This window comes from Bactrocera tryoni, unplaced genomic scaffold (assembly GCF_016617805.1).
Source record: "Bactrocera tryoni isolate S06 unplaced genomic scaffold, CSIRO_BtryS06_freeze2 scaffold_11, whole genome shotgun sequence".
NCBI classification, from domain to species: domain Eukaryota; kingdom Metazoa; phylum Arthropoda; class Insecta; order Diptera; family Tephritidae; genus Bactrocera; species Bactrocera tryoni.
This window is the reverse complement of record NW_024395824.1, coordinates 8,603,056-8,620,363: the sequence shown is the minus strand read 5'-3', so window position 1 is coordinate 8,620,363 and position 17,308 is coordinate 8,603,056. Positions and strand designations below refer to the sequence as shown.

Sequence of the window (17,308 nt, the reverse complement as noted above, 5' to 3'; positions counted from 1 at the left end):
CGCATTTTTGGACGGTGTTGATGTCAGCCTTTATTTTCACGAGGACATCAACCGGATATTCCATCGTACTCCTTATTTCATTTGCCATGGTCGTCATCAAAAGAGGGGTTTCTCTTCCGAGGCTGTTGGTAATTTTTCAATGGTAGTGTTTTTTACGTGGCGGGTCCCAAGCCCAGCGCACAACCCTTTGTAGGAGATGTTTCGCCTTCTCACTTCAGCTCACCTTCGAACGGATGTTCTTAGGCTACTCAGAGGATACTTGGTCAAAGACCGTCAGTCGTGAGCTGCTTGAGCCATGCGTAAAGGAATCGTTTCTGGCCACTCCCAAGTGAATGGCGATCAGAGAACTTTCCTCACTTGCGTGAACTTCTACACATGACTCTATCCTCCCATACACATATACATATATGAATTATAGTGATAGTAGTAGCTGAACAAGAAAAGGTTGAATCATAATTTTAGATGAGTGCATAATTGCTGACAAATAAGCCCGTATTTTCTTACGTGCAGTACCTGGGTTTTAGCTGTCGATTTTGCAATTATTAATTAATTAACAATTTGAACAAAAAGTATCGAATTTTGACCTTTTTTTCGACAGTTTTTCGTAGAAAAAATAGTAAGATTTGAAAAAAAAACTCCCATAGCGCGATAGCGAATCACGTTAGAAACGTTCTCTCCAAATTGAAAAAACACCATTCTGAGAAAAACGCATTAAAATATTGGAGTCGCTATGTTCCCCACTCTATTTCTCGAAAATTTCACTCTGAGACGATCCCTTAAGTGATTTACGAAGTCAATAAAATATGTAGATTTCCAATTTACCTATTCTATTATATTGCTATCACGATAAATGATATCCTTGACAGGGAGCGAGCGGAACCGTGGGTTTAAACTAGTATGACAGTAAAAATATAACTTGTTGTAATTGTGGTACGAAAGACCACAAAAGCTTAGAGTGCAAGGATAAAGCAAAAGGTACCAAGTATTACATTGGAAATACTAGCCATATTGCAAAAGATTGCCCAAAAGTTGAAAATAAGAACGAAAAAAGTAATACTCGTTTGTTTGTCAAAAGTAGTATTATAAACAAGGAAGTGATTGGCCGAAAAAAGTTCTATTGCTTATTTGACACGGGAAGTAAATTTGATATAATTACGGATTATGTTTTCAAGTCGCTACCCGAACCTGTATTAAAAGAAACAATTATTTGTTTAATAGGTTTTGGTGAAAATAAGCCTTGTAATAATATAAAACCAATTGGAAAGCTTAGTGTTGACATAAGTATTGACAATCAAGTTTTTTGTTTAAAATTTTTGGTGGTACCATCAAAGTTAATGGACATTAACGTGGTGATCGGCGAAGATTTTTATTTGCCAGCAGATATACAAATAAAGTGTGATGGACTTTCTATTCGGAAAATTCCTTGTGACAAAGTTGAAGACGTTTTTGATAGGATGCAAATGAACTCAGTAATAAATAAATTTGATATCGATGAAACAAATAGTGTGGAAGCGAAAGAAGAAGTGCGTAAAATGGTGTGCGAATATAAACCGAATAAGTGAAAATGAATATTGTTTTAAGTGATGAAACTCCAATATCGCTTAGATCAAGTAGACTACCATGAACATAAAGAAGTATTGTTGATTGAACAAAGTCATTGTAAAAGATATAAGTATTTCAATTACCCTCGATGGAAGACCAGCTAGACTAATCGCAAAATGCAAAAATATTTAGCACAATTGACTTAAAAAATGGATTTTTCCATTTGTCTGTTTCTGAATCTAACCGCAAATATACGTCATTCGTTACACATGACAGGCAGTGTACGGCTTGTCGAACTCTCCCTGTGTTTTCAAAAGGCATGTAAATGCAATTTTCGCGATTTGATGCGCAGGGGAATAGCACTCCCTTACATAGGTGACATAATTGTAAGAGCTATGAATGAAAATGATGCAGTGTGTAATTTAGAAGAAAATTTTTGGGTCACGTGATTGAAAATAAAAAAAAATTTCACCATCTTCAAGTAAAATCGAAGCTTTAATTAAGTGTCCATTGCCGAAAAAATTTAAAACTATTACTAAGTTTTCTGGGTTTAATCGGATGACAACCAATGTCATCCTATATATTACATGAGAAAAAAGTCTTCTGATGCTGAACGTAAGTATTCCAGTTACGAATAAGATGTATTAGCTAAAATATGTAGAAGCGCTGAAAAAGTTTCGAGTGTATTTACTGGGTATAGACTTTAAAATAATAACTGATTGTAACGCTTTAACAAAAACTCTTGAGAAAAAGGATTTGAATACTAGAGTGGCGCGATGGATCCTTTTTCTACAAGAATACGATTATCAGGTCATCGATCTGGAAGTCGAATGTGGCACGTTGATGCTCTCAGCCGCATGATGATAAGCAATAATGATTTTCTTGTTTGCTTACGACTTGCAAAAAAACGCAACGAAGAACTCAATACGATAAAGCAAATTCCAGAAAAAAAAAAGTTACAATGACTATTCTGAAAAAGGTAGTATTTTTCACAAAAAAATTAACGATATCGAATTATTCGTAGTGCCCAAGAGCATGCAAAAAGAGGTAACTCAGCGCGCTCACGAGAAGGGTTACTTTGCGAATAAAAAAACGAAAGATTTGATTTGTCAAGAATATTTTATTCCAAAGCTTGAAGAAAAAACTAAAATGCATATCGACATTGTGTAGCATGCATTGTGTCAAATAGAAAGTTGGGTAAAAAAGAAGGTGAATTGCATCCGCTTCATAAAAGGGCGAATCCTCTTTGCACGTATCACGTACATCTTGATTCACTAGCGTCAACCAATAAACTTTATAAACATACATTCGCCGTAAATGATTCGTTCACGAAATTTGCTTGGTTATCCCCGACGACTTCATCACCCGAAGCTATCAGCCGTTTGAGAATACAAAGTACAACATAACGAAATCCAATCCTCATATTCACTGACCGGAGATCAGCTTTCCCCTTTGATGTCTTTCGGCGTTATTGTGAGGACGAGAACATTAAGCATGTTAAAATAACGACTGGTTTGCCTCGTGCCAATGGCCAAATAGAGCGACTGAACGCGATTATTATTAATGTTTTAACGAAACTGAGCAAGAACGATCCGACGAAGTGGCACAAATTCACAAACAGAGTCCAACAAGTAATAAATTCCACATACAACAGAATTATTGACATGACATCTTTTGAATTACTAACGGGCGTTAAAATGCGTACAACTGACGACATGAACATCAAACAACTTTGCGAAGAAGAAATAAGATCACAACTTCATGAAGGAAGAAACGAAATACGACAACATGCAAAGACACAAATATTAAAGATGTAAACTGAAATCAAAAAGACATACAATCTTAGATGCAAGCTAACCAGTGTTCAGTAAAGAAGCTAACCAATATTCAGTAAACGATTAATTCGCCGAGAAGGAAACCCTGTGTGGTGGCGGTATCAAATTGAAGCCAAGTATTTGGGTCTATATCAAAGTATCTGTAAGTCTGTATCTAAAGTCAAAGGTAATAGCACCACCATGGTCAAATTTTCATATTGAAGACGACGGCGTATTCGAGGTCAAAAACAATGCAGGAAGATTTTTCCAACCCTTCTTACAATTGTGCGAAAATAGATTAAATCGAAAGACAACCCCGCTTACTCCCCATATAACGGCACCCCCCACTTTTAGATGAAATCACATATCTCCGAACCTACTCGACCGGATTCTGATATTTCTAAGCTACAGTCCGAAATGGAAATCGGACTACAACCACGCCTACTTCCATATAACACCATTTCTTCTAATCCTAAATAAAGCAGCAATTAATGTAGTGGGGTAAAACTTTTCGTGAATAGTGTTTTTGCAATGTAACACATTTTGGGTAAAAGTTGTCGAAATCGAGTAATCGTTTACCTGTTCAAGCCCCTAGGAACCGAATTTGTGGACCTAAGTGCTTCAATTGACTTTTTACTAAAAATATAGGTCAATGTGTGAGATGTATAACTGAAAATCGGAGAGAATCCTTTCCTGATAATAGTCAATAGGAGCACAATAGACCTAAGGTCGCGGTGCAATCCTCATGTATCTCATAGTCAAAAATAGGCTGAACTGATATTCAGGATTTTGAAACATGCGGCTGACTTTTCTCCATATAGTACATAGATTGGTGATGGTATGTAAGGTACCTTAATGAAACCCAGGCAGCATTTTATTAGTATGTGGCATGTTTTTATGGTATGTGGTATTGGCAATAATAGATAAAATGGGGTCGATACTTAAGGGTAGTCTCATATTTTAATATAAAAATTTGGCAGCACCTGAAGGAATTACCCGGACATTGGTTCTTGAAAGTTGTAAGAGTATAAAATGTTCGGTACACTCGAACTTAGCACTTCCTTACTTATTTAATATAAAGTTTAGAAAAAATCTGTTAGTATTTTGTCGGCTTTGATCCATTTGCAACAGTATAAAATTTTCCGATATACCCGAACTGAGCCCTTCTTTACTTGTTTTTTTTATTACGTTAAAATATGTTATTTTCATGTTTTATAAAAGTCGATGTGATTTTTAATGTTTATTTTCCCGTTCAAAGGATAAAAGTGCAAAGACAACTATTTGAAAAAAAACTATAGTAGAGGTGTTGTTACCAACATAAAATTGTTTATGTTGAACAGACGAAAACTAAATGGTTTAAACTACCTGAAAGATATTTTACAAGCATTTTTCACATAAAATTAATTTTTCATAAACAACGTACAAACTTACCGACAGAAAAGTGAAGTTAAAACAAATCTGTTCAGCTAGGTTTCGATACTTGAAAAAGTTGGTAAAGGCTCTAGAGAAACTGTAGTAAATAATAATAAGTTATCGTTTTCTCCAGATATTTTTTGATCTAAAGGGTCATATTCTTTCAAATCGTACGAATACGCACATACCTTCGCGCCAACAAACTCTCTACATATCATACGCACACAAAACGCTATTAACCGAAAACCTATAAACTTCCAAATTCGGTACAGGGGATCGAAGTGGCAAGGGGCACCTGTGCGCCAAAAATTTTGAAAAATTGGGCGTGACGCCGCCATCTAATAGGTTTAATGTACATACTTATATCCTAAACCATCTTCTATCTATTAAAGCTACCAAATTTGCCTACCACATATATTAAAAGAACTCCTACCGACAGTTTGAAAAAGGATGAAATCGGAAGAAAACCCCCGCTCACTCCTTATATAACAGCACTGTTAAAAACGTCTAAAATCGCAATAAATCAATAACTCAATACGACAGAGACATTAAATATTACCGCCGAGATGGTATACGAGGGTTTTATGGGAGTCGGTGTGAAAATTGGACAATGGGCGGGATTCTGACTATTTCGTACATGGCATTCTTCTCATATTCCTATGTCACAGTGCGGACCACAACCACGCCATTTGATTCTTTCACTTCCCAGTACACAAATCAACAACTAATTAATATAACGGGATAAAATTTTTCACTAATAATTTCTTTGAAGTATGACACCTTATGACCAAAAATTGCTCAAAACCAATCAAAACTGTTAAAGCCCCGAATATGTGGAGTCAAGTATCTGTAGTTGACTTTTGACAGAAAATATCGGTCAATATCTGGGGTATACAATTGAAATTCAGCGAGAGACCTCCTGAGACCTCAGTGCATCAAAAATGGTTGTTACAGATCGGGTTCTATTTATAACTATTTTGTCTGAATCTTTGTCTAATCTAAAATAGATAAAATTAAATATAAGATATAAAATTGAGCGATAACAGTTAATAGATAAAATCGAACCGACACTACCCCAACACCCATATGCTACATATAATTACTTTTGTTTTTCTATATCAACACATAGTATGCTTAAATCTTTAAAACTACGCAACGGATTTTGATCCGGTTTTTTTAGTAGAGTGATTGAAGGTGTATAAAAACGTCCATTAAATAGTGGAGAAATACTGTTATTTTTGAGTTTTCTAATGTGATGTAAATAATTAAATTTTTTCCGCTTACGTTGATAGATTTATCAAAATAATGTACTAAATATTGTACACATTGAAAGGGTCTACAGAAAACTTCTGGTATATGTCTATCTCTTATGGATACCCCACAACAACGTTTTTTGTCATTTACTTTTTACGATAAATAATGGCTAAGCGATTTTAACCAATGCAGCATTAATCGTTATCCAATTAAATACCGTAAATACATTGTTGATTTAATGCCCTTCAGAGCATCTGATTTAAATGAATATTTTTGAAGATATTAAAGATTTAAGAATTGCGGGACGTATCGTTTGCGGCATTGCCGGCCGGCCGGGGGCCTATAAATTGCGCGTCGGAGGCCGCGGTTCTCCCTATACCACTTTTGATTTAGCAGCGATCGGACACGTTTATTATCGGATCTTTCTAGGGAGGAATATTTAAACAGAAACGATGAAGTATATGCGCACTATTTCAAACTGATCCTTCCTCAAAAATAATACAATTGCTAAATATTTGGAATAGTAGATAGTAATAGAACTGCAACCAAATGCACAGTGCAATGGATTATATCTGGCTCAGTAATCAGTAGATGAATATTATACCACGTGCATCCCAAAAGACGCTTAACGAGCACTCAAACACTCCTCAGAATCAGTAATTCGCTGCTTTTACTGGATTATGAACTTGGTAGAACAGAACTGCAACCAAATACGCAGTGCAATGGATTAAAACTGACTCACTAATCATTCGATTAATATTATACCACGTGTATCCCAAAAGACTGATGCCATAACCTTGCAGGTTTTTGTCTTTCCACGCTTGAGAACCGGTTCATAATATGCAGTCCACCAGGCGGACTGTCGATTGGACTCGGTTAATTTCCCGGGTGCACAGCCCAAATTCAAAAATATTTTTCCCCCAAAAAGCAATGCTTTATTAACACACGTAATGCTTTTGATTCATTTTTTCTGTAAACTAGCACAATTTGTTTCACATTCTCATTAACTAATAACTATGATCTAACTAATAGAAATGATCAGGGGCGGATCCAGAGTAGAATTTTAGAAGGGGGCACTATATAATTTTGGACTTGTTGTACTTGCAACTCAAAGTCCGTTTCTTCGCGGAGTGTCACTTATGATAAAAATAATATAAAACTTTTAACTAATCAATCATAAGCACATGTTCAAAATTCATGTAAGAATCATTTGAAAATTTTATTACTACGAAAAAGGAAAGAAATAAGTAAAAAAATAACAACACAGAGCTTATGCGGGAGAACACTAATTTTCGTATGCATGTATTCTTAGTACATGGGTTATACTGATTGTTACTCCTGAAAATGGCAATTTTTTTTAGGACAAACCCGTCGGATATTTTTAACATCACAAAAACATGGCATCGACATTTTCGTCTTCAAGGCATTACAGCTACTTTGCTAGATTACACTGGTCAACAAATTTGTAATTTTTTTTTTGTCACATGAAAATTTATATCAAATTTTTAATATACTAGGGCCACCAAATTATAATATATCAATGAAAAAAAATGTACACATCATGTTTTCTTGGGATATCAAAACATATATTTTCGTAAGAAGTACAAAATTCAGCCACACTTACAGAATGATTTTCTAATATCTTATAGATACTTATGATTTTCTTGAATATTTGGCTTTCGGTAGGTCCCTTTTAAGTCTCCAACAATAGTCTGATAGCATTCCTGGGCTCTATTTCCCTTGAGAACGCTTCTCCATTAAGGAAATGTCTTGATGGAACCTCTCACCATGTTCGCCACTCACAGCACCCAAATTTGCCGGAAAGAAATCCAGATGAGAGTCCAGCATATGTATTTTCAAGGACATATTACACCCCAAAGCTTTAAATGATATCATAAGTTCATTTCTTAAATCTTTGTAATTTTCCGCTTTATGGTTACCTAGAAAATTTTGAACAACATTCACAAAACATTTCCAGGCGAGTTTTTCCTGATCATTCAGTTTGTCTTTAAAGCTCTTATCCTTCATCAATTGCCGTATTTGTGGGCCTACAAATATTCCCTCTTTGATTTTCGGCTCGCTGAGTTTAGGGAATTTCTCTTTTAGATTTAAAAATCCATCTCCATCTTTCGGACTAGAATTCTCACTGGATTTGGAGGCATGTAGGATGGGTCTCTTGGCCGAAGACAAGTTTGGATACTGGATAGTGTGTTTGGATTTGGTAGTAATACCTTTTGTTTGAGTCAAACAAAAATAACAATCACTTACATGATCCTTTGGTTCCGTCCAAATCATTGGTATAGCAAATGACAAATGTCTAGGTTCTTGTTTAGCCCAACCTAAAAGGAGTCTCACACACTTTACACAACATTTATGTGGAACCCAGGATTTGTCTTGATTCCTCACAGGAAAACTAAAATAGTCTAAATAGCACTGTTCAATTAGTGATGTAAAATTTCGACGCTGAGATGTAAAAGTTAATTCTCCACACACATGAAACACAAAATGAAACTTTTTGCCAAAGCTTTTTAAAATCTCCATCTCCCATTTCCCACTTTGACACCTCCCGGTGGTAACAAATTTTAATTAATTATATTAAATTAAAAAAGTTGTTGGAGTCACCCTAATGACATGACCCGTGCTCCGGATAAAAGTAATGAATTGTTATTCTAAGTCTCTTTATCTCATTGCTTGTTAATAACTCAATTTATGTTTAGTTACGCTGCTTACATTTGTACACACATGTATACATACACATATTGTACTCATTACTTTCTTTACTTCTGTCAATACTCAAATCTTCTAAAGAGTAATTATGTATATACATATGAACAACTTTGCAAATAAATCACTCGCTACTAAACCGTGAACAAGAGCACACTGCACTTGTAAATTGTTTTACATCCCCGCATTTTTAAAATAACAAAATAAAGCAAGAACAACGCATTTTGGCGTCCAACGTGGGGCAGTGTAAAATAAGTTCACTTTTTTTGTGCAAAAGTGTGAAAAACTTTGTAAAATTCAAATTGTGATTATTATACAATAGTTGCATCAATTGCTGTAAAAAATTTACATACATATGCACGTCCAACAAACAGTTTAGTGAAGCAACATAAATATAAATTACATTCGCTGTTGTTGGTGGGTCCCTGGACTGATATTCGTTTATTTTCACATAACTGGTTTGCGATCGGATGATTTGTCTGGTGAGATTTTAAGCATTTCTACTGTTGCTGAAATTACCGCTCATTGGAAAGCGTACGTATGTATAAAAACAAATTACTTTATCATCATACATACGTTTATCCAATTACATCCATACATAATTCGCTAAATCGCCGTTTGGAACATTTTGGTTAACGGAGTTGCACTCGCTGCCTTTGTTAGCAGATCATCGCATACTCAGCATAGGTCAGCGCCTTTACAGCTCTGCTCAGCTGAACGTTCATAGCTCTGCCGGCACTTGAAAGCGTCGCCCGCTTGGTCGCTGCACCGTTGCTGCTGTTCTGTCAACGCAACTATTCTGAGAGCTCTGCTGCCAGCAGCAGTTATTATCGCGCTTTATTAGTTATTTGTATTTTCTACATTTTTTGCTGGCTGCACTAAATGTTAGTGAGACATTGTATAGTGAGACAACGCATTGTTAGTGAGCAGTATACAACTTCTTTTTTTGCCGTCGCTATTACTGACCGCTGGTAGTTATTCTCTTCGCTTTACATTAAGGGTGTACAAAAGTAACGTAAAAAGAATAATGTCTCTTGAACACTCCAAACGCAAACGTGCTAATATAAAACGCAATATATCACGTATTAAATCTATAGTTGAGGGATCAAAAGACTTTGATGAAAAGCCTTCACATGCGGAGTTGCAATGCCGACTGGGAATACTAGAGTCATACTTTAAGCAAGCACTCTCAGTTCAAGCTGACATTGAAGATTTGGATCCATCAGACACAGGTCGCGCAGATTTAGAGGATAGCTATGTCACAGCCAAACTTTGCATTCAAGCACAACTTGGGGACGAAGAAAACGTTACAATTAATTACCCCGAGACAGCAGCTCCAACACCTGTTTCCACGCCATCATTCTTGCCAAGGTTGTCGCTGCCTACTTTCAGCGGGAATTATGCAGAATACAAAAACTTTATTGCGTCTTTTACTCAACTTGTCGCTCGGGAACCTAGACTATCAAATATAGAACGATTCAATTATTTGTTGTCGTGTCTTAAAGGTTCAGCCCTGGAAACCGTAAGAGCCTTCCAGGTAACCAGCGAAAACTACCCGAAAGCTTTAGATAGACTCAGGGAACGCTTCGATAATGCCACTTTGATTTTTTTTAAGGAGTTGCCTCCTTATTTACGCTGCAAACAGCCGGTAAATCAAACTATCAACAATTACGTAGTTTGATTGACAAGGCATCAGCTATATTCAGCTCGTTAGAAGCGTTGGGCACGAGCTCCAATATCGCACAAGCAATGCTGATTTATATTGTCATTAGAAAATGTGATCAGCAAACTCGCAACAAATGAAATGAATCGCTAGCCTACAAATCGCTTCCAACTTGGATACAATGCACCCAAGTTTTAGAACGCCATTGTCAGTTTTTGCATTCATCCGACTCCTCGTCACATCATAAGTTCGAGTCCACCAAACCAATTCGGATTACAACCCGTGGACAAAATTCATCATTCGCCATCACTAGCCTTCTTAAGTTCTTTGCTCTAGCGATAAACACATTGGATGCTTTCAATTTAAGGACATGAACACGAATCAACGCTACGATGCCGCCAAGAAATACGACCTCTGTATCAATTGTCTGAGCAATGGTCACAGAGTAGCTCAGTGTGCGTCGAAGCATCGCTGCCGCTCCTGTAACAGAACGCATCATACGCTCTTGCATCATGACAACGCGACTCTGCCTACACTTGCACGTCCAACATCTCTTCCTGTTTCGCAATCGTTTCAACCATCATCATCATGTTCAACCAAACCTCATACATACAACCAACTAGCTGCCACGCATTCGCATATGGAGACATCGGATCACGGGCAGGTCATTTTAGCAACAACTTTAGTTTTAGTTAAAGATTCAACGGGTGCGTACAAGCTTGGAAGAGCCCTTCTCGACTCATGTTCTCAAGTGAATTTCATGACCGATGAGTTCGCACAAAGGCTTCACCTTCGTGGAGAAAAGTATTACATTGGCATTCGCAGCATATGTGACCCAGTTATCAACCTTAAAGCTCGAACCACCACAACAATTAAGGCGCGTACATCAGCATTTCAACTTTCGCTCCAGTTTGGTATCACACCCCATATTGCATACCAACCTGACGCTGAAGTTGACACATTAAACTGGAATTTGCCAGCCAACACAACTTTGGCTGACGAAACGTTCTTCAAACCTCGACGCATCGTTCTGTTGCTTGGAACACGGGCATTTTTTGAAGCTCTCGCTGTTGGTCAAATTAAGATTGGCCAAAATTTACCTACATTGCAAAGAACATTATTTGGCTGGGTGGTTTCTGGAAGATACCAGTCCAAGCACTATACGCCTTCGAAGTCATGTCTGCTATTTCGCGAAGACTCTGTTGACGCAAACATGCAACGCCTTTGGGAGCTCGAAACTGTCGACTGGAAACCCAACCCTACTTCACCTGATCATCGGATTTGTGAACGTCATTTTATAGCCACAACACATCAAGATACTACTGGACGCATAATTGTGAGGCTGCCATTTAAGGACAATCCCGCTGCACTTGGAGCCTCATTCGACATCGCTCGTCGCCGATTCTTAGCAATAGAACGCCGTCTGTCGCATTCGCCAGACACTTATTCCCAGTACGTCTCGTTCATCGAAGAATACGAACGTCTTGGTCACATGTCTGTAGTAAAAGCGCCGAAATTAGATGAACCACACTATTACATACCACATCACTGCGTACTGAAACCTACAAGCACATCAACAAAGTTTTCGACGCCTCTTGCCAAACTACGACACAAACATCGCTAAATGACTTACTTTTAGTTGGACCAACTATCCAAACAGAGCTGTACATGTTGCTTCTGCGCTTCCATTTATATCGTTACGCTATCACCAAAGATGTCACTAAAATGTACAAGCAGTATCCTTGAATAAAAATGATCGGAAATTTCATTACATTCTTTGGCGAGCTTCTGCAGACACAGATCTTCTCACATACCAGCTCAACACTGTGACATATGGTACCGCCTCAGCCCCATATCTAGCAGTGCGAAGCCTTCACTACTTAGCAGATAAGCATATGGCAGAATTTCCAATTGGCGCCGCGGCTGCAAAGACTTTGTTCTATGTCGATGATTTTCTATGTGGTGCGGATGACACAGATGCCTTACACACATTAAAGAAAGAAGTTATTGAGATACTTCGACGCGGACAGTTTCCTCTATCCAAGTGGCATTCCAACCACCCAGATTTCATGGAAGGCCAAACTATGAAAGAACTAGGCATTACTGGCGATTTTACATCAATTGCACTTGGGATGACTTGGAATCAACGCAACGACAAGTTGTTATTTTCATTCACACCAAAGCAAGTTCACAAGTCTGTCACAAATACTGTCTATCGCTTCATCGCTGTTCGATCCACTTGGAGTGCTCTCACCACTCGTGATAACCTCAAAAATAATTATGCAGGAATTGTGGCTGCTAAAATTAGATTGGGACGAGTCGGTTCCCCAACATATACACCAAGCCTGGAATTGTTTCTTAGCATCTCTAAACACGCTTTCATCACTCAGCCTGCCTCGTTTTTGTCTGCTACCAAATGCTCGCGACATACAGTTGCATGGTTTTTGCGACGCATCAATTCGGGCATACGGTTCGGCGATTTACATACGCATAGAAGACTCCGACGGAAAAGTTGCTGTGCATTTATTAACGTCGAAATCAAGGGTCGCACCAGTAAAAAAGCAGTCTCTTCCAAAACTCGAACTTTGCAGTGCCCACCTTCTCGCTTGCCTGTACGCTAAGATAAAGAACATATTCACCTCTGTTAGCATAACTACTTTCTTTTGGACTGACTCGCAACTAGTTCTACTTGGGTAAAACAACAGTCTGTTACGCTGTCAACGTTCGTGGGCAACAGGGTATCTGGCATACAGGAATTGACCACAGGTGGACAATGGAGGTATGTGTCTTCCAAAGAGAATCCAGCCGACCTAGTATCTCGAGGCTGCCCTGCTGCTGAACTCAAATCTTCGATATGGTTTTCTGGTCCTCACTTTTTGCAAGAAAACGCAATGAAATGGCCAAGACACACAGGCAATATTGAGCTTGACATAGATATTGTGAACAGAGAAAAACGCAAGAAGACATTTGCTATAGTTAAGGAGGTAAATTACTTGATCGATGTCATTGATGGCATAAGCTCGTATCTCCATTGTCTGCGTCTCATCGCCTGTCTCTTTCGGTTCAGTGATAAATGCAGACGAAAGCCTACGACAAACACCATTTCGCCATCTCCTGACGAATTACGAAGTGCATCATATTGCATTATTTTTAACATTCAGCAACATTTTTCAAACGATATTCAATTGCTTCGAAAAAACCAAGCCCTAAGGAGTAACTTGAAGTTTCTCACACCATTCTTGGACAACGTTGAACTCATAAAAGTTGGCGGACGTCTAGATTATGCAGATTTACCCAACTCGCAGAAACATCCGATTAGACTACCCAGCGATTCCCAATTTGTACTAAAGTACGTTCGACACCTACATTTGCGAAATTTTCATGCAGGCCCAAAGGCATTGGTCGCCTTCATCAGATTAGAATTTTGGATTGTCAACGCTAGAGATGTTGCTCGTCGCATCGTTCGTTCTTGTGTGCATTGTGTTCGTTACAAGCCAGTGCTGTTACAACAGGTAATGGGCCCACTACCAGTTACACGTATTACACCTGCACGCCCATTTGAACGTTGCGGAATCGATTTTTGTGGACCAATTAACACATATCTTCGAATTCGAGGAAAACTACCCACCAAGTCATATTTAGCTGTATTCGTGTGCCTCGTAACTAAAGCTGTGCACATCGAGGTGGTCATCGAGTGGTCGCCGTAAAATGCCATGTGATATCTTTTGCGACAACGCTACCAATTTTGTGCGCGCATCTAACCAGTTAAAGGACCTCAAACAGTTCTTATCCAAGACTGAAACTGAAATCTATAAATATTGTTCCTCTGATTTTATTAATTTCCTTTTTATTTCACCCAGGGCACCTCACTTCGGCGGCCTCTGGGAAGCTGCGGTGAAGAGCGCGAAAGGGTTGTTAAATCGCACATTGGCAAACACTAAATTGACATTCGAAGAGTTAAGCACCGATGCTGTAGAAGTAGAAGACATTCTCAATTCACGTCCGCTATGTTCAATGTCATCAGATCCCAACGACTTTGGTGCACTGACAGCTGGTCATTTTTTGGTCGGTGATTCTTTGCGTGGATTGCCTGAGCGCTCACTGGAGCTGAAGATCGTTTTACACCTTGATCGCTACAACACAATTACTGCCATCAAACAAAGTTTTTGGCGCCGCTGGTCTGTGGATTATATAAACGAACTACGAGCCCCTGTAAAGTGGACAACACCTTCACTTGATCTCACTAAGGGTGCTTTAGTGGTCATACATGATGACAATCTGCCACCGCAACGTTGGAAATTAGGTCGAGTCGAATCAACCGTGCTTGGACGAGATGGCCATGTTAGAGTGGTGAATCTCCGAACTGCCAATGGAACTCTTTGTAGGCCAATACATAAATTAGCCATCCTTCCGATTTCTTGAAAGAAAGTTCTTTCAACGGGGGCCGGGATGTTGGGTCACCCTAATGACATGGCCCGTGCTCCGGATAAAAGTAATGAATTGTTATTATAAATCTCTCTTTATCTCATTGCTTGTTAATAACTCAATTTATCTTTAGTTACGCTGCTTACATTTGTACACACATGTATACATACACATATTGTACTCATAATTTTCTTTACTTCTGTCAATACTCAAATCTTTTAAAGAGTAATTATGTATATACATATGAACAACTTTGCAAATAAATCACTCGCTAATAAACCGTGAACAAGAGCACACTGCACTTGTAAATTTAAAATAATAAAATAAAGCAAGAAAAACGCTTCTTGCTCCAACAAAAGTTAATAAACGAAAAAAGGAATTTTTTGAATCTTAGGCAACTAAATCAAAAACTGATTTTAATAAAATTTATTTACTTTTGCATGATAGTTTCTTTGACTGGTGATGAAACTATCTAAGCTCAAAAGCATTCGGTTTAGCAAGTCCTGATTTGTATTTGACCCATTAGTTCTTTCGCATATGATGGAGTCGATACATCTTAACGTCCTTATTGCTCGACTCAGCTCTCAGCTCTTATGAGAATTCTCCAATTGAAACTGGTGCATATTGAATAACATAGGGAGCGTGAATTAAACTTTACGGACTGACGAAGGAAGATAATACCAGCAATATTTTGAAGTTAATTCCTTTGCAGGATCTAGCGCAAATCTAGTGCATTGAGGGTTTATTAAACTAATTCTTTTTGAAATAGAATTCGAACAGGACGGCAATAGCGGGTAGACGAAGGTCGGTCCTATTGATAATAGGTAATTAGAGGACTCATTCCGTTCATTAATTACATTTGTGACGCAATGTGGCTCAATAATTTTTGTATCTCAACTTCAAGATCAGATTCTGAGACCTTTATTTGCTCAGAATAACTGTTTTTCCTTCAAAATGTCATCACAGCAGGGTTAAAAGTTAATATCAAGTTTTTTGCTAACGAAGCTTCTAATAAGTAGATACTGAAGCTTTATTAAATTTGCTTTGGTGATAAGTGATATTACTTCACAAATTTTCTAAACACCAAAATTCAAAAATAAAATATTATATGTATATAGGCGTGAAAGTTTACACCCATATGATGTGTCTAAATAAAAGTACGTATAAAACAAACATTTGATAAAAGAGAGAAAATGATAAAATGAAAACCAAAGCTCAAATAAACATATACGTATGATGAAAAAAAAACATAAGAAACAATAAAATATGCACGAAAATACATGCACATAAATACCAAAAATTATATCGCATGCCTGGTATAATAACATGAATAAGAAAGAAAGTTGCAAAAAGTTGCAGCTGAAGTCAAAAGCATAGACTTAGAAAACATTAACTGATATAAACAAACTTGATTCATTTGAGGGCGAGACAGGGATCACAACTTTTTGTATACCTTAAATCGATTTATGAAGAAAAACATACCACTCAAAAGGGCACTTATTAAACAATGGTTTTAGAATAGTAAAACAACATACTATTACATAAAAACACTTTTTTATATAACATATACCTTTGTTATGGGATTAATTTGTATGGGGATTAAACACGATTTTATATTGCAATTTAATTTATTATAAGAGATAATTTTTAAGCTATTTTCACTGCACATTCCGCGTGTTTCTATTGTTTCACTTCTCTCGCTTTTCGTAGCCCCTACGAATGGGATAGAGCAAAAATGTATTTACCATTAGTTTTATTGGTGTTTTAAGAAATAGCTTTGATACAAAAAGTGGTAAGTTTCAGTGCAATATTTAAACGTTGAAGTATATGCGTTCAATTTCAAGATTATCCTTCTTCAAAAATAATACAATTGCTAAATATTGGGAATGATGGAATACAATTGCAACCAAATACGCAGTGTAATGGATCATAACTGGCTCAGTAATCAGTAAATAAATATGTACCACGTGCATGCCAAAAGACTGATGCCATAACCTAGCCAGCCGACTTTTTCGTATTTCCACGCTTAACGAGCACTCAAACACTCCTCAGAATCAGCAATTTGTTGTTTTTATTGGATTAAGAACTTGCGCGACACCCACTTTGCACAGAGCTTTCGCCTCTTTAAGGCGTCTACTTCCTTTATTGCCCTCACTGCTTCGCCTCTTTCCAACTTAGCAGAGCTTAAATTCAACTGTATTTTTCCCCCAAAAAGCAATGCCTTATTAGCACACGAGATGCTTTGTGATCCATTGTTTGTAAACTCACACAAGTTGTTTTAGCCAAAATGCTATATCTCATTCAGGGGTGTTGTGGAATCTGATAATTGTCGTAATCAGAATTGAAACCGATAAAAAAAAGTAGTAGGTGTCATGAATTCAGATATTATTGGTTTGATGTTCGAAACAGAGTATGTATCGGTTTTGTGTGCCACGGAAACCAATTTTATCGCTTTTGCTATCAGCAAAAAAAC

General features: G+C 37.5%; 1 protein-coding gene across 1 annotated transcript; it reads left to right on the top strand.

The window, feature by feature from the left end:
* The first annotated feature begins 8,893 nt into the window (after window positions 1–8,893).
* On the top strand, window positions 8,894–15,126 carry LOC120779476. Its single transcript, XM_040111755.1, has 2 exons — window positions 8,894–14,902; window positions 14,969–15,126. The coding sequence occupies exon 1, from the start codon at window positions 10,781–10,783 to the stop codon at window positions 12,032–12,034; it is 1,254 nt and encodes a 417-aa protein (XP_039967689.1). The 5' UTR covers window positions 8,894–10,780; the 3' UTR covers window positions 12,035–14,902; window positions 14,969–15,126.
* Window positions 15,127–17,308: the final 2,182 nt, after the last annotated feature.